The sequence below is a fragment of the Scyliorhinus torazame genome, chromosome 12, assembly GCF_047496885.1.
Source record: "Scyliorhinus torazame isolate Kashiwa2021f chromosome 12, sScyTor2.1, whole genome shotgun sequence".
Taxonomy (NCBI): domain Eukaryota; kingdom Metazoa; phylum Chordata; class Chondrichthyes; order Carcharhiniformes; family Scyliorhinidae; genus Scyliorhinus; species Scyliorhinus torazame.
In genome coordinates this window covers 84,475,282-84,494,035 of record NC_092718.1, presented here as the reverse complement: position 1 = coordinate 84,494,035, position 18,754 = coordinate 84,475,282, and the positions used below count along the sequence as shown (strand labels likewise).

Sequence of the window (18,754 nt, the reverse complement as noted above, 5' to 3'; positions counted from 1 at the left end):
ACTAATTGCCCCTTCAGAACAACAAAAAAAGAACAATACAGCACAGGAACAGGCCCTTCGGCCCTCCAAGCCTGTACCGGTCATGATACCAACCTTGGCCAAAACCCTCAGCACTTCTTTGTGCCGTATCCCTCCATACCCATTCTATCCATGTGTTTGTCAAGATGCCTTTTGAATGCCGTTAGTGTATCTGCTTCCACAACCTCCCCTGGCAACACATTCCAGGCACTCACCACTCACCATATCTGCGTATTAAGCCTGCCTCGCACATCATGTGAGAAGTTGGTGGTGAGCCAGCTTCTAGAACCCCTGCAGACCCACTGTGCTGTTAGGGAGGGAGTTCCAGGATTTTGACCCAGTGACAGTGAAGGAACAGCTCATATATTTTCAAGTTAGGATGGTAAGTGACTTGGAGGGGAATCTCCAGGTGCTGGGGTTCCCAGGTACCTGCTGCCCTTGTCCTTTTAGGTGGCAGTGGTTGAGGGTTTGGAAGGTGCTGCCTAACGAGCCTTGGTGAGTTGCTGGCACTGCAGAGCATTTTGTAGATGGTACACACGGATGACACTGTGGGTCAGAGTGGAAAGTGTGGTGGAGAGAGTAGTGGATGGGGTGTCATTACTCACTTTAGCTCAGTGGTTAATGTGTTGATAATTTTGTATTGACAGATTCACCCCGCAACACATCTGTCAGAATGATATTGGAAAATGGAGGGAGGATTTCTTTACGTTGTTTCAGTGCCGGAAATCCAGAAGTCCACAATTTCACCTGGTTCAAGATCTCCCAAGGAGAGGTCACTAATGAGAAGCTGGCTGGTCAAACTATTGTGGTTCTTAATGGATTTGAAGAGGAAATCTCCTACTACTGTGAAGCAACAAATTTACTGGGCAGTTCCCAGTCTCTGCCCATTAGGATTCCCACTGAATGTGAGTACTTTTAATCCTGACTTTAAAAACAATTCCACATCTTCCCCAATCTCCCAGATGCAGCAAATATCTTCTTGAGTATTGCTGGCAAAATTCTGTCCAAGTTTTTCACCTTGATCAGGACAGAATCACAGGAATATCAAATCTCAAAGTAAGCAACAATTTATACTGCATGGGTGAGGGTGCTGAATGGTTGGCAAATGGCAATAGTGGACAAATTGTGGACAACAGTGAACAAATTGTAGATAAGTGTGGACAAATTGTGCACAATTATGAACAAATTGTGGAAAAACAGTGGATAATTATGGACAAATGTGGGCAAGTATGGATAAAGGTGGACAAAACGAGGACAATGTGGACAAGTGACTACTTACCAACCAGTCAGCACTCTCTTCCCCTGCAGTATAAATTGTTGATCACTTTGATATTTTGTTTCTTGTCCTGTGCAATATTTGACAGAATGTCTCTTTTTTCACCAATACTCGTGCTCTGTAATACCAAACAACAATAAATATCTTCTTCTCAGAATCCTGAATGCTCACTCAAATGATTAATCTGTCATTTCCTGATACATGCAGTTCAGCAAGTGATGAGGAAGGTCAATAGACTTGTTGTTTATTGTTAGGGGGTTTAAGTATAAATGTAAGAACATCTTATGCAACTGTACAGAGCATTGGTGAGATTCTTGGTGGGGCTGCATTTGGAGTCACAGTATAGAATTTTGGTTTCCTTACTTAAGGAAGGGTATAATTCCATTAGAAGCAGTTCAGAGAAGGCCCACTAACCTGATTCCTGGGATGATGGGGTTAGCATGTGAGGAAAGGTTGAACAGTTTGAGCCAATACACATTGCAACTTAGAAGAATGATAGATGATCTTATTGAAACATACAAGATCCTGAGAGGATTTGATCACCCCTTAATCTTCTCGGCTCAAGGGGTACAAGTCTAGTTTGTGCCACTTCCCCTCGGAATTTAACTATTTTCACCCCGGGATCATTCTGGTCAAACTCTGCTGCACCACTTCCAAGGACAACATCTCCTTCCTGAGATGTGGGCCACAGAACTGAACCCAGTTACTGCAGAGGGAGTCTGAGCGGAGACTTATAAAGCTAAAGCATCAACCTCCACCCTCTTCGCGAACCTGCTTCCTTTGGATAAAGTGCAGTATTCCATCAGAATTCCCTATTGCCATAGTGTGTCTGAGTTCCTCAGGGTAGCGTCCTAGGCCCAACCATCTTCAGCTGCTTCATCAATGACGTCCCTTCCTCATAAGGTCAGAGTTGGGGATGTTTGTGGATGACTGCACAATGTTCAACACCACTCACTACTCCTCAGATAATGAAGCAGTCCCTATCCAAATGCAGCAAGGCCTGGACAATATCCAGGCTCGGGCTGACAAGTGCCAAGTTACATTTGTGCCACAAGAGTGCCAGGCAATGACCATCTCCTACAAGAGAGGATCTAACCACAAGCCTTTGACTTTCAATGGCATTACCATTGCTGAATCCCCCACAATTAACATCCTGGGGGTTACCATTGGCCAGAAATTGAACTGGACTAGCCATATTAATACTGTGGCTACCAGGCAGGTCAAAGGCTAGGAATCCAACGGCAAGTAACGCACCTTCTGATGCCAACACCCTGCCCCCCCACCCCCACCCCCGCCTCACCACTCCCCACCCCACACCCAACACCACCACCTCCACCAACCCCGCACTGCCCAAAGCCTGTCCACCATCTACAAGACACAAGTCAGGAGTGTAATGGAATACTATTCATTACCTGGATGAGTGCACCTCCAAAAACACTCAAGAAGCTTGACACCATCCAGGACAAAGCAGCCCCGCTTGATTGTTCCCCCTTCCACAAACATTCACTTTCTCCACCACCATCTACACGATGCACTGCAGTAACTCACCAAGGTTCCTTAGGCAGCACCTTCCAAACCCACAACTGCTACCATTTAGAAGGACAAGAGCAGCAGATGGCTGGGAACCCCACCACCCTGAGGTTCCCCTCCAAGTCACTCACCATCCTGACTTGGAAATATATCGCCGTTCCTTCACTGTCACTGGGGCAACATCCTGGAACACCCTCCCCAACAGCACAGCGGGTGTACCTACACATCAAGGACTGCAGCGGTTCAAGAATGCAACTGACCACCATCTTCTTTAATTTAATAATCTTTATTGCCACAAATAGGCTTACATTAACACTGCAATGAAGTTACTGTGAAAATCCCCTAGTCGCCACATTCCGGCACCTGTTTGGGTACACTGAGGGAGAATTCAGAATGTCCACATTACCTAATGTCACGTCTTTCGGGACTTGTGGGAGGAAACCGGAGCACCCGGCGGAAAACCACACAGACACGAGGAGAACTTGCAGACTCCGCACAGACAGTGACCCAAGCCAGGAATCGCACCTGGGACCCTGGCGATGTGAAACCATAGTGCTAGCCACTATGCTACTGTGCTGCCCCCTTCTAAAGGACAACTTGGGATGGGCAATAAATGGTGGTCTAACCAGCGATGCACACATCCCGTAAGTTAATAGAAAAACTCTTTTTAAAACATGGGATACATTAACCGGCAATTTTCCTCTGATCTGTATCCCACAGATGGGGCTGTCATCCTGCCAGAGTCAAGATGTACACAGTATCTGACCAACCTCACCTGCCTCTGTCTCATCCGTGCTCACGCCTCGATTAACGTCACGTGGGCTATGCCAGGAAGGACCCTCGGACAGAAGGGATCGGATGGGATCTATGAGACAGAGTGGGCCAGGGCCGGTTCTTTGGTAACCAGCACATTAACCATCAGAGGGAGCAACATGACAGTACAGATGGTAAACTGCTCAGTGATGAATAGTCAAGGGGGCTTACAGAGACAATTGGAGATACAGGCTGTCGGTGGACAAGGTCAGTTTTTTGCCAAGGTTAATTCAATGAAAATTCAAGAAAAAAATGAACATTATACAGTGGACACACAGGAGATTCAGAAACCTATGTGAACCCAGGAAGCCGAGCAGTAGGGCAAATTTTGATTTATTCCACAGTCACAAAGAGTCTACCTACGGCAGGGAACTAGCTACAAAGTACAGTCTGTTGTGTTGGGTGTTCTGGATCACATACAGGTCACCAACACTTGAAATAGTGCAACACTATTTTATTGAATTATTAACTGTTTAAACATACTCACACTGTGGGTTAATACGATACCAACTTTAACTAAAGACCTTTGCCTTGTCCTAAACAGTTGTTGCACTCAGCACATGGTGAATGTCTGTGTTACAGGCTGTGAGCTCTGTTCTCCTAGCTAGCTGCAACTCGAATGAGCGGGAACTCTGATGCCCCCTGTCTTTATCGTGCGTGTGCTCTCACTGGTGATTGGCTGCGGTGTTGTGTGTGTTGATTGGTCCCACTGTGGGTCCATCAGTGTCTGTCTGCACCATGAAATACTGGTGTATAGTATGACACAGTCCAGTTGGGACTGACAACATGCCGGTCTCTGTATGAGAGAGTGCTGCACAGTTGAGGGTCCGTACTGAGGGAGTGCTGCACTGTTGAGCATCAGTACTGAGGGAGCGCTGCACTGTTGAGGGTTTGTATTGAGGGAGTACTGAACCACTGAGGGTCCATACTGTGGGAGTGCGGCACTGTAGGAGAGTCAGTGCTGAGGGAGCGCTGTACTGTCAGAGGGTCAGTACTGAGAGAGTGCTGCACTGTCAGAGGGTCTGTACGGAGAGAATGCTGCCCTGTCGGAGGATCAATACTGTGGAAGCGCTGAACGGTCAGAGGGTCTGTACGGAGAGAGTGCTGCACTGTCAGAGATTCAGCACTGAGATGGTGCTGCCATTTCAGAGGGTCAGTACAGGTAGAGTGCTGCACAATTGGAGGGCCAGTACTGAGGGAGTGCAACACTGTCGGAGCAGTGCAGAGGGAGCTGCTGGGCGGCATGGTTGTGCATTGTTAGCACTGCTGCCTCGCAACGCTGAGGACCCGGGTTCGATCCCGTCCCCTGGTCACTGTCCCTATTGAGTTTCCACTTCTCCCCGTCTCTGCATGGGTCTCATCCTCACGACCAAAGATGTGCAGGTTAGGTGATTTGCCATGTTAAATTGTCCCTCAGTGGAAAAAACGAATTAAGTGTTCAAAATTCTTAAAAGAAGAAAAGACGTGCAGAGGGATTGCTGCACAGTCAGAGGGTCAGAACTGAGGGAGTGCTGCACTGTCAGAGGGTCAGTACTGAGGGAGTGCTGCACTGTCAGAGGGACAGTACTGAGGGAGTGCTGCACTGTCGGAGGGTCAGCACTGAGGGATTGCTGCACAGTCAGAGGGTCAGTACTGAGGGAGTGCTGCACTGTCAGAGGGTCAGTACGGAGGGAGTGCTGCACTGTCAGAGGGTCGGTGCTGAGGGATCGCTGCACTGTCAGAGGGTCAGCACTGAGGGAATGCTGCACTGTCTGAGGGTCAGAACTGAGGGAGTGCTGCACTGTCAGAGGGTCAGTACTGAGGGAGTGCTGCACTGTCAGAGGGTCAGTACTGAGGGAGTGCTGCACTGTCAGAGGGTCAGTACTGAGGGAGTGCTGCACTGTGGGAGGGTCAGTACTGAGGGAGTGCTGCACTGTCAGAGGGTCAGCACTGAGGGAATGCTGCACTGTCAGATGGTCAGAACTGAGGGAGTGCTGCACTGTCAGAGGGTCAGCACTGAGGGAGTGCTGCACTGTCAGAGGGTCAGTACTGAGGGAGTGCTGCACTGTTAGAGGGTCAGTACGGAGGGAGTGCTGCACTGACAGAGGGTCGGTGCTGAGGGATCGCTGCAATGTCAGAGGGTCAGTTCTGAGGGAGTGCTGCAATGTCAGAGGGTCAGTAGTGAGAGAGTGCTGCACTGTCAGAGGGTCAGTACTGAGGGAGCGCTGCACTGTCAGAGGGTCAGTACGGAGGGAGTGCTGCACTGACAGAGGGTCAGCACTGAGGGATTGCTGCACAGTCAGAGGGTCAGTACTGACGGAGTGCTGCACTGTCAGAGCGTCAGTACTGAGGGAGTGCTGCACTGTGGGAGGGTCAGTACTGAGGGAGTGCTGCACTGTCGGAGGGTCAGCACTGAGGGAGTGCTGCACTGTCAGAGGGTCAGTACTGAGGGAGTGCTGCACTGTCAGAGGGTCAGCACTGAGGGAGTGCTGCACTGTCAGAGGGTCCGTACTGAGGGAGTGCTGCACTGTTAGAGGGTCAGTACGGAGGGAGTGCTGACTGACAGAGGGTCAGTGTTGAGGGATCGCTGCAATGTCAGAGGGTCAGTACTGAGGGAGCGCTGCAATGTCAGAGGGTCAGTAGTGAGAGAGTGCTGCACTGTCAGAGGGTCAGTACTGAGGGAGTGCTGCACTGTCAGAAGGTCAGTACTGAGGGAGTGCTGCACTGTCAGAGGGTCAGTACTGAGGGAGTGCTGCACTGTCAGAGGGTCAGTACGGAGGGAGTGCTGCACTGTCAGAGGGTCGGTGCTGAGGGATCGCTGCAATGTCAGATTGTCAGTACGGAGGGAGTGCTGCACTGTCAGAGGGTCAGCACTGAGGGAGTGCTGCACTGTCAGAGGGTCAGTGCTGAGGGAGTGCTGCACTGTCAGAGGGTCAGTACGGAGGGAGTGCTGCACTAACAGAGGGTCGGTTCTGAGGGAGTGCTGCACTGTCAGAGGGTCAGTACTGAGGGAGTGTTGCACCGTCAGAGGGTCAGTACTGAGGGAGCGCTGCAATGTCAGAGGGTCAGTAGTGAGAGAGTGCTGCACTGTCAGAGGGTCAGTACTGAGGGAGTGCTGCACTGTCAGAGGGTCAGTACGGAGGGAGTGCTGCACTGTCAGAGGGTCAGTACTGAGGGAGTGCTGCACTGTCACAGGATCAGTACGGAGGGAATGCTGCACTGTCAGAGGATCGGTGCTGAGGGATCACTGCAATGTCAGAGGGTCAGTACTTAGGGAGTGCTGCACTGTCAGAGGGTCATCACTGAGGGAGTGCTGCACTGTCAGAGGGTCAGTACTGAGGCAGTGCTGCACTGTCAGAGGGTCATCACTGAGGGAGTGCTGCACTGTCAGAGGGTCAGTACTGAGGCAGTGCTGCACTGTCAGAGGGTCAGTACTGAGGGAGTGCTGCACTGTCAGAGGATCATCATTGAGGGAGTGTTGCACTGTCAGAGGGTCAGTACTGAGGGAGTGCTGCACTGTCAGAGGGTCAGTACGGAGGGAGTGCTGCACTGTCAGAGGGTCGGTGCTGAGGGATCGCTGCAATGTCAGAGGGTCAGTACTGAGGGAGAGCTGCAATGTCAGAGGGTCAGTAGTGAGAGAGTGCTGCACTGTCAGAGTGTCAGTACTGAGGGTGTGCTGCACTGTTGAGGATTAGTACTGAGGAAGCGCTGAACTCTCGGAGCATCAGTACTCAAGGAGCACTGCAACCTCGGACGGTCAGTACTGAGGGAGTGCTGCACTATTGGAGGGTCAGTACTGAGCGAGTGCTGCAATGTCAGAGGGTCAGTACGGAGGGAGCGCTGCACTGTCAGAGGGTCAGTATTGAGGTAGTGCTGCACTGTCAGAGGGTCAGTACTGAGGGAGCGCTCCAATGTCAGAGGTTCAGTACTGAGGGAGTGCTGCACTGTCAGAGGGTCAGTACTGAGGGAGTGCTGCACTGTGGGAGGGTCAGTACTGAGGGGGCACTGCACTGTCAGAGGGACAGTACTGAGGGAGTGCTGCACTGTCAGAGGGTCAGTACTGAGGGAGTGCTACACTATCAGAGGGTCAGTACTGAGGGAGTGCTGCGCTGTCAGAGGGTCAGTACTGAGAGAGTGCTGCACTGTCAGAGGATCAGTATTGAGGTAGTGCTGCAATGTCAGAGGGTCAGTACGGAGGGAGCGCTGCACTGTCAGAGGGTCAGTATGGAGGGAGCGCTGCACTGTCAGAGCGTCAATACTGAGGGAGCACGGGGCTGCACAGTGGCACAATGGTTAGTATTGCTGCCTATGACGCTGAGAACCGGGGTTCGAATCCCGGCCCTGGGTCACTGTCGATGGGGAGTTTGCACATTCTCCCCGTGTCTGCATGGGATTCACCCCCACAATCCAAAGATGTGCAGGATAGGTAGATTGGCCTCGCTAAATTGTCCCTTAATTGGGAAAAAAATAATGGGATACTCAAAATTTTTTTTTTTTAAACTACTGAGGGAGCACTGCACTATTGGAGGGTCTGTGCTGAAGGAGCGCTTCACTGTCAGAGGGTCAGTACTGAGGGAGCGCTTCACTGTCAGAAGGTCAGTACTGAGGGAGTGCTGCACTGTCAGAGGGTCAGTACTGAGGGAGTGCTGCACTGTCAGAGGGTCAGTACGAGGGAGGGCTTCAGTGTCAGAGGGTCAGTACTGAAGGAGGGCTGCACTGTCAGAGGGCCAGTACTGAGGGAGTGCTGCACTGTCAGAGGTTCAATACTGAGGGAGCGCTTCACTGTCAGAGGGTCAGTTCTGAGGGAGTGCTGCACTGTCAGAGGGTCAGTACGAGGGAGAGCTTCAGTGTCAGAGGGTCAGTACTGAAGGAGGGCTGCACTGTCAGAGGGTAAGTACTGAGGGAGTGCAGCACTGTCAGTGCGTCAGTACTGAGGGAGCGCTGCACTGTCAGCGGGTCAGTACTGAGGGGGTGCTGTACTTTTGGAGGGTGTGCACTGAAGGAACGTTTCACTGTCAGAGGGTCAGTACTGAGGGAGTGCTGCACTGTCGAAGGTTAGTACTGAGGGAGCGCTGCACTGTCAGAGGGTCAGTACCAAGGGAGCGCTGAACTCTCGGAGCATCAGTACTCAGGGAGCACTGCAATGTCGGACGGTCAGCACTGAGGGAGTGCTGCGCTGCACTATTGGAGGGTCAGTACTCAGGGAGTGCTTCAATGTCAGAGGGTCAGTATGGAGGGAGCGCTGTACTGTCAGAGCGTCAATACTGAGGGAGCACGAGGCTGCACAGTGGCACAATGTTTAGTATTGCTGCCAATGGCGCTGAGAACCCGGGTTCGAATCCCGACCCTGGGTCACTGTCCATGGGGAGTTTGCACATTCTCCCCGTGTCTGCGTGGGATTCAACCCCACAATCCAAAGATGTGCACGTTAGGTAGATTGGCCACGCTAAATTAGCCCTTAAAAATGGAACGAGGCCCTATAAGCTGAATTTAGGGAGTTAGGAGTTAAACTAAAAAATAGGACCTCAAAGGTAGTAATCTCAGGATTGCTTCCAGTGCCACGAGCTAATCAGAGTAGGAATGTCAGGATAGAGAGGATGAATGCGTGGCTCGAGAGATGGTGCAAGAGGGAGGGAATCAAATTCCTGGGACATTGCAACCGGTTCTGGGATAGGTGGGACCAGTACAAACCGGATGGTTTGCAACTGGGCAGGACTGGAACCGATGTCCTAGGGGGGGTGTTTGCTAGAGCTGTTGGGGAGAGTTTAAACTAATGTGGCAGGGGGGTGGGAACCGATGCAGGAAGTTGGAAGGTAGTAAAACAGGGACAGAAACAAAAGGCAGTAAGGGTGAAAGTGTAAGGCAGAGAAGCCATAGTCAAAAATCAAAAAGGGCGACAGTACAAGGTACAGTGACTGAGGGGAGCTCAGTGAATAGGACCAGGAATACTAAAAGGAATAAAACGGGAAGTGAAAACATTAATGGTAAGCGACGCGGCAGGTTGTTACATGAAGATATGGGTTCAACGACAAGGAAAATTAGGAGAAAGGTGAAGAGGAAATATAACTTAGGAGAGGTTACTGATCGAGGTGTTAAGATTCAGAACAGAGGTCAAAAAGCCAACATAAGTGTACTTTACCTGAATGCTCGTAGTATTCGGAATAAGGTAAATGAGTTGATGGTGCAAATCATCGTGAATGACTATGATTTAGTGGCCATTACTGAAACATGGTTAAAGGATGGTCACGACTGGGAGTTAAATATCCGAGGATATCAAACTATTCAGAAGGACAGAGTGGATGGTAAGGGAGGTGGTGTAGCTCTGTTATTTAAGGATGACATCCAGGCAACAGTAAGGGATGACATCGGTGCTATGGAGGATAAGGTTGAATCCATTTGGGTGGAAATCAGGAATAGTAAGGCGAAAAAGTCACTGATAGGAGTAATCTATAGGCCACCAAATAGTAACATTATGGTGGGGCAGGCAATAAACAAAAAAATAACTGATGCATGTCGAAATGGTACAGCAGTTATCATGGGGGATTTTAATCTACATGTCGATTGGTTCAACCAGGTCGGTCAAGGCAGCCTTGAGGAGGAGTTTATAGAATGTATCCGAGAACAGTATGTAATGGAACCTACAAGGGAACAAACGGTCCTAGATCTGGTCCTGTGTAATGAGACAGGATTGATTCAGGATCTCATAGTTAGGGATCCTCTCGGAAGGAGCGATCACAATATGGCAGAATTTAAAATACAGATGGAGGGTGAGAAGGTAAAATCAAGCACTAGTGTTTTGTGCTTAAACAAAGGAGATTACAATGGGATGAGAGAAGAACTAGCTAAGGTAGACTGGGAGCAAAGACTTTATGGTGAAACAGTTGAGGAACAGTGGAGAATCTTCCAAGCGAGTTTTCACAGTGCTCAGCAAAGGTTTATACCAACAAAAATGAAGGACGGTAGAAAGAGGGAAAATCGACCGTGGATATCTCAGGAAATAAGGGAGAGTATCAAATTGAAGGAAAAAACATAAAAAGTAGCAAAGATCAGTGGGAGACGAGAGGACTGGGAAATCTTTAGGGGGCAACAGAAAGCTACTAAAAAAGCTATCAAGAAGAGTAAGATAGATTATGAGAGTAAACTTGCTCGGAATATAAAAACAGATAGTAAAAGTTTCTACAAATATATAAAACAAAAAAGAGTGGCTAAGGTAAATATTGGTCCTTTAGAGGATGAGAAGCGAGATTTAATAATGGGAGATGAGGAAATGGCTGAGGAACTGAACAGGTTTTTTGGGTCGGTTTTCACAGTGGAAGACACAAATAACATGCCAGTGACTGATAGAAATGAGGCTATGACAGGTGAGGACCTTGAGAGGATTGTTATCACCAAGGAGGTAGTGATGGGCAAGCTAATGGGGCTAAAGGTAGTCAAGTCTCCTGGACCTGATGGAATGCATCCCAGAGTGCTAAAAGAGATGGCTAGGGAAATTGCAAATGTACTAGGGATAATTTCACAAAATTCACTAGACTCTGGGGTGGTCCCGGTGGATTGGAAAAGAGCAAACGTGACACCACTGTTTAAAAAAGGAGGTAGGCAGAAAGCGGATAATTATAGGCCAGTGAGCTTAACTTCGGTAGTAGGGAAGATGCTGGAATCTATCATCAAGGAAGAAATAGCGAGGCATCTGGATGGAAACTGTCCCATTAAGCAGACGCAGCATGGGTTCATAAAGGGCAGGTCGTGCCTAACTAATTTAGTGGAATTTTTTGAGGACATTAACAGTGCGGTAGATAATGGGGAGCCAATGGATGTGGTATATCTGGATTTCCAGAAAGCCTTTGACAAGGTGCCACACAAAAGGTTGCTGCATAAGATAAAGATGCATGGCATTAAGGGGAAAGTAGTAGCATGGATAGAGGATTGGTTAATTAATAGAAAGCAAAGAGTGGGGATTAATGGGTGTTTCTCTGGTTGGTAATCAGTAGCTAGTGGTGTCCCTCAGGGATCAGTGTTGGGCCCACAACTGTTCACAATTTACATAGATGATTTGGAGTTGGGGACCAAGGGCAATGTGTCCAAGTTTGCAGACGACACTAAGATAAGTGGTAAAGCAAAAAGTGCAGAGGATACTGGAAGTCTGCAGAGGGATTTGGACAGGCTAATGGGCTAGGGTCTGGCAGATGGAATACAATGTTGATAAATGTGAGATTAGCCATTTTGGTAGGAATAACAACAAAAGGGATTATTATTTAAATGATAAAATATTAAAACATGCTGCTGTGCAGAGAGACCTGGGTGTGCTAGTGCATGAGTCGCAAAAAGTTGGTTTACAGGTGCAACAGGTGATTAAGAAGGCAAATGGAATTTTGTCCTTCATTGCTAGAGGGATGGAGTTTAAGACTAGGGAGGTTATGCTGGAATTGTATAAGGTGTTAGTGAGGCCACACCTGGAGTATTGTGTTCAGTTTTGGTCTCCTTACTTGAGAAAGGACGTACTGGCACTGGAGGGTGTGCAGAGGAGATTCACTAGGTAAATCCCAGAGCTGAAAGGGTTGGATTACGAGGAGAGGTTGAGTAGACTGGGACTGTACTCGTTGGAATTTAGAAGGATGAGGGGGGATCTTATAGAAACATATAAAATTATGAAGGGAATAGATAGGATAGATGCGGGCAGGTTGTTTCCACTGGCGGGTGAAAGCAGAACTAGGGGGCATAGCCTCAAAATAAGGGGAAGTAGATTTAGGACTGAGTTTAGGAGGAACTTCTTCACCCAAAGGGTTGTGAATCTATGGAATTCCTTGCCCAGTGAAGCAGTAGAGGCTCCTTCATTAAACGTTTTTAAGATAAAGATAGATAGTTTTTTGAAGAATAAAGGGATTAAGGGTAATGGTGTTCGGGATGGAAAGTGGAGCTAAGTCCACAAAAGATCAGCATTGATCTCATTGAATGGTGGAGCATGCTCGAGGGGCCAGATGGCCTACTCCTGCTCCTAGTTCTTATGTTCTTATGTTCTTAATTGGGAAAAAAATAATTGGATACTCAAAATTTATTTTTTTAAAACCACTGAGGGAGCACTGCACTATTGGAGGGTCTGGACTGAAGGAGCGCTTCACTGTCAGAGGGTCAGTGCTGAGGGATCGCTGCAATATCAGACGGTCAGTACTGAGGGAGCACTGCAATGTCAGAGGGTCAGTAGTGAGAGAGTGCTGCAATGTCCGAGTGTCAGTACTGAGGGAGCGCTGCACTGTCAGAGGGTCAGTACCAAGGGAGCGCTGAACTCTCGGAGCATCAGTACTCAGGGAGCACTGCAATGTCGGACGGTCAGCACTGAGGGAGTGCTGCGCTGCACTATTGGAGGGTCAGTACTCAGGGAGTGCTTCAATGTCAGAGGGTCAGTATGGAGGGAGCGCTGTACTGTCAGAGCGTCAATACTGAGGGAGCACGAGGCTGCACAGTGGCACAATGTTTAGTATTGCTGCCAATGGCGCTGAGAACCCGGGTTCGAATCCCGACCCTGGGTCACTGTCCATGGGGAGTTTGCACATTCTCCCCGTGTCTGCGTGGGATTCAACCCCACAATCCAAAGATGTGCACGTTAGGTAGATTGGCCACGCTAAATTAGCCCTTAAAAATGGAACGAGGCCCTATAAGCTGAATTTAGGGAGTTAGGAGTTAAACTAAAAAATAGGACCTCAAAGGTAGTAATCTCAGGATTGCTTCCAGTGCCACGAGCTAATCAGAGTAGGAATGTCAGGATAGAGAGGATGAATGCGTGGCTCGAGAGATGGTGCAAGAGGGAGGGAATCAAATTCCTGGGACATTGCAACCGGTTCTGGGGTAGGTGGGACCAGTACAAACCGGATGGTTTGCAACTGGGCAGGACTGGAACCGATGTCCTAGGGGGGGTGTTTGCTAGAGCTGTTGGGGAGAGTTTAAACTAATGTGGCAGGGGGGTGGGAACCGATGCAGGAAGTTGGAAGGTAGTAAAACAGGGACAGAAACAAAAGGCAATTAGGGGGAAAGTGTAAGGCAGAGAAGCCATAGTCAAAAATCAAAAAGGGCGACAGTACAAGGTACAGTGACTGAGGGGAGCTCAGTGAATAGGACCAGGAATACTAAAAGGAATAAAACGGGAAGTGAAAACATTAATGGTAAGCGACGCGGCAGGTTGTTTCATGAAGATATGGGTTCAACGACAAGGAAAATTAGGAGAAAGGTGAAGAGGAAATATAACTTAGGAGAGGTTACTGATCGAGGTGTTAAGATTCAGAACAGAGGTCAAAAAGCCAACATAAGTGTACTTTACCTGAATGCTCGTAGTATTCGGAATAAGGTAAACGAGTTGATGGTGCAAATCATCGTGAATGACTATGATTTAGTGGCCATTACTGAAACATGGTTAAAGGATGGTCACGACTGGGAGTTAAATATCCGAGGATATCAAACTATTCAGAAGGACAGAGTGGATGGTAAGGGAGGTGGTGTAGCTCTGTTATTTAAGGATGACATCCAGGCAACAGTAAGGGATGACATCGGTGCTATGGAGGATAAGGTTGAATCCATTTGGGTGGAAATCAGGAATAGTAAGGCGAAAAAGTCACTGATAGGAGTAATCTATAGGCCACCAAATAGTAACATTATGGTGGGGCAGGCAATAAACAAAAAAATAACTGATGCATGTCGAAATGGTACAGCAGTTATCATGGGGGATTTTAATCTACATGTCGATTGGTTTAACCAGGTCGGTCAAGGCAGCCTTGAGGAGGAGTTTATAGAATGTATCCGAGAACAGTATGTAATGGAACCTACAAGGGAACAAACGGTCCTAGATCTGGTCCTGTGTAATGAGACAGGATTGATTCAGGATCTCATAGTTAGGGATCCTCTCGGAAGGAGCGATCACAATATGGCAGAATTTAAAATACAGATGGAGGGTGAGAAGGTAAAATCAAGCACTAGTGTTTTGTGCTTAAACTAAGGAGATTACAATGGGATGAGAGAAGAACTAGCTAAGGTAGACTGGGAGCAAAGACTTTATGGTGAAACAGTTGAGGAACAGTGGAGAATCTTCCAAGCGATTTTTCACAGTGCTCAGCAAAGGTTTATACCAACAAAAATGAAGGACGGTAGAAAGAGGGAAAATCGACCGTGGATATCTCAGGAAATAAGGGAGAGTATCAAATTGAAGGAAAAAACATAAAAAGTAGCAAAGATCAGTGGGAGACGAGAGGACTGGGAAATCTTTAGGGGGCAACAGAAAGCTACTAAAAAAGCTATCAAGAAGAGTAAGATAGATTATGAGAGTAAACTTGCTCGGAATATAAAAACAGATAGTAAAAGTTTCTACAAATATATAAAACAAAAAAGAGTGGCTAAGGTAAATATTGGTCCTTTAGAGGATGAGAAGCGAGATTTAATAATGGGAGATGAGGAAATGGCTGAGGAACTGAACAGGTTTTTTGGGTCGGTTTTCACAGTGGAAGACACAAATAACATGCCAGTGACTGATAGAAATGAGGCTATGACAGGTGAGGACCTTGAGAGGATTGTTATCACCAAGGAGGTAGTGATGGGCAAGCTAATGGGGCTAAAGGTAGTCAAGTCTCCTGGACCTGATGGAATGCATCCCAGAGTGCTAAAAGAGATGGCTAGGGAAATTGCAAATGTACTAGGGATAATTTAACAAAATTCACTAGACTCTGGGGTGGTCCCGGTGGATTGGAAAAGAGCAAACGTGACACCACTGTTTAAAAAAGGAGGTAGGCAGAAAGCGGATAATTATAGGCCAGTGAGCTTAACTTCGGTAGTAGGGAAGATGCTGGAATCTATCATCAAGGAAGAAATAGCGAGGCATCTGGATGGAAACTGTCCCATTAGGCAGACGCAGCATGGGTTCATAAAGGGCAGGTCGTGCCTAACTAATTTAGTGGAATTTTTTGAGGACATTAACAGTGCGGTAGATAATGGGGAGCCAATGGATGTGGTATATCTGGATTTCCAGAAAGCCTTTGACAAGGTGCCACACAAAAGGTTGCTGCATAAGATAAAGATGCATGGCATTAAGGGGAAAGTAGTAGCATGGATAGAGGATTGGTTAATTAATAGAAAGCAAAGAGTGGGGATTAATGGGTGTTTCTCTGGTTGGTAATCAGTAGCTAGTGGTGTCCCTCAGGGATCAGTGTTGGGCCCACAACTGTTCACAATTTACATAGATGATTTGGAGTTGGGGACCAAGGGCAATGTGTCCAAGTTTGCAGACGACACTAAGATAAGTGGTAAAGCAAAAAGTGCAGAGGATACTGGAAGTCTGCAGAGGGATTTGGACAGGCTAATGGGCTAGGGTCTGGCAGATGGAATACAATGTTGATAAATGTGAGATTAGCCATTTTGGTAGGAATAACAACAAAAGGGATTATTATTTAAATGATAAAATATTAAAACATGCTGCTGTGCAGAGAGACCTGGGTGTGCTAGTGCATGAGTCGCAAAAAGTTGGTTTACAGGTGCAACAGGTGATTAAGAAGGCAAATGGAATTTTGTCCTTCATTGCTAGAGGGATGGAGTTTAAGACTAGGGAGGTTATGCTGGAATTGTATAAGGTGTTAGTGAGGCCACACCTGGAGTATTGTGTTCAGTTTTGGTCTCCTTACTTGAGAAAGGACGTACTGGCACTGGAGGGTGTGCAGAGGAGATTCACTAGGTAAATCCCAGAGCTGAAAGGGTTGGATTACGAGGAGAGGTTGAGTAGACTGGGACTGTACTCGTTGGAATTTAGAAGGATGAGGGGGGATCTTATAGAAACATATAAAATTATGAAGGGAATAGATAGGATAGATGCGGGCAGGTTGTTTCCACTGGCGGGTGAAAGCAGAACTAGGGGGCATAGCCTCAAAATAAGGGGAAGTATATTTAGGACTGAGTTTAGGAGGAACCTCTTCACCCAAAGGGTTGTGAATCTATGGAATTCCTTGCCCAGTGAAGCAGTAGAGGCTCCTTCATTAAACGTTTTGAAGATAAAGATAGATAGTTTTTTGAAGAATAAAGGGATTAAGGGTAATGGAGTTCGGGACGGAAAGTGGAGCTAAGTCCACAAAAGATCAGCATTGATCTCATTGAATGGTGGAGCATGCTCGAGGGGCCAGATGGCCTACTCCTGCTCCTAGTTCTTATGTTCTTATGTTCTTAATTGGGAAAAAAATAATTGGATACTCAAAATTTATTTTTTAAAAACCACTGAGGGAGCACTGCACTATTGGAGGGTCTGGACTGAAGGAGCGCTTCACTGTCAGAGGGTCAGTGCTGAGGGATCGCTGCAATATCAGACGGTCAGTACTGAGGGAGCACTGCAATGTCAGAGGGTCAGTAGTGAGAGAGTGCTGCAATGTCCGAGTGTCAGTACTGAGGGAGTGCTGCACTGTCAGTGCGTCAGTACTGAGGGAGCGCTGCACTGTCAGCGGGTCAGTACTGAGGGAGCGCTGCACTGTCAGAGGGTCAGTACTGAGGGAGTGCTGCACTGTCGAGGGTCAGTACTGAGGGAACGTTTCACTGTCAGAGGGTCAGTACTGAGGGAGTGCTGCACTTTCAGAGGGTCAGTACTGAGGGAGGGCTTCAGTGTCAGAGGGTCAGTGCTGAGGGAGTGCTGCACTGTCAGTGGGTCAGTACTGAGGGAGGGCTTCAGTGTCAGAGGGTCAGTACTGAAGGGGCGCTGCACTGTCAGAGGGTCAGTACTGAGAGAGTGCTGCACTGTCAGAGGGTCAGTGCTGAGGGATCGCTGCAATATCAGACGGTCAGTACTGAGGGAGCACTGCAATGTCAGAGGGTCAGTAGTGAGAGAGTGCTGCAATGTCAGAGTGTCAATACTGAGGGAGCGCTGCACTGTCGAGGGTTAGTACTGAGGGAGCACTGCACAGTCGGAGGGTCAGTACCGAGGGAGCGGTGAGCTCTCTGAGCATCAGTACTCAGGGAGCACTGCAATGTCGGACGGTCAGTACTGAGGGAGTGCTGCACTATTGGAGGGTCAGTACTGAGGGAGTGCTTCAATGTCAGAGGGTCAGTATTGAGGTAGTGCTGCAATGTCAGAGGGTCAGTACTGAGGGAGTGCTGCACTGTCAGAGGGTAAGTACTGAGGTAGTGCTGCACTGTCAAAGGGTCAGTATTGAGGTAGTGCTGCAATGTCAGAGGGTCAGTACGGAGGGAGCGCTGTACTGTCAGAGCGTAAATACTGAGGGAGCAGGAGGCTGCACAGTGGCACAATGGTTAGTATTGCTGCCTATGGCGCTGAAAACCTGGCTTCGAATCCCGGTCCTGGTTCAATGTCCATGTGGAGTTTGCACATTCTCCCCGTGTCTGTGTAGGATTCACCCCCACAATCCAAAGATGTGCAGGATAGGTAGATTGGCCACACTAAATTGGCCCTGAATTGGGAAAAAATAATTGGATACTCAAAATTTTTTTTTTTTAATCTACTGAGGGAGCACTGCACTGTTGGAGGGTCTGGACTGAAGGAGCGCTTCACTGTCAGTGGGCCAGTACTGAGGGAGTGCTACACTGTCAGAGGGTCAGTACTGAGGGAGTGCTGTACTGTCAGAGGGTCAGTACTGAGGGAGGGCTTCAGTATCAGAGGGACTGTACTGAGGGAGGGCTTCACTGTCAGATGGCCAGTACTGAGGGAGCGCTTCACTGTCAGAAGGTCAGTACTGAGGGAGTGCTGCACTGTCAGAGGGTCAGTACTGAGGGAGTGCTGCACTGTCAGAGCATCACTACTGAGGGAGTGCTGCACTGTCAGAGGGCCAGTACTGCGGGAGCACTGCACTTTTGGAGGGACAGTGTTGCGGGAGCACTGGAGTGTCAGAGGGTCAGTACTGATGGACTGTTGCACTCTATATGGGTAAGTACTGAGGGAGAGCAGCACTGTCGGAGGGTCAGTACTGAGGGAGCGCTGCACACACGGAGCCACAGTACTCGGGTAGCAATGCAATGTCGGACGGTCAGTTCTGAAGGAGTGCTGCACTGTCAGAGTTTCAGTACTGAGGGAGTACTGCACTGTCAGAGGGTTCGCACTGAGGGAGAGCTGCATTGTCATAGGGTCAATACTGAGGGAGCGCTTCACTGTCACTGGGTCAATACTGAGGGAGC

The 18,754-nt window shown here is 48.4% G+C and overlaps 1 protein-coding gene across 1 annotated transcript in view; it reads left to right on the top strand.

Annotated features, from left to right (window-relative positions):
* LOC140386529 (myelin-associated glycoprotein-like) overlaps positions 1-18,754 on the top strand; it is a 100,256-nt gene that overhangs the window by 43,416 nt on the left and 38,086 nt on the right. Inside the window, exons 5-6 of the mRNA XM_072468937.1 lie at positions 666-923; positions 3,545-3,844. Of these exons, the coding sequence (XP_072325038.1) occupies positions 666-923; positions 3,545-3,844 (558 nt within the window). The remainder of the gene's footprint in view (positions 1-665; positions 924-3,544; positions 3,845-18,754) is intronic.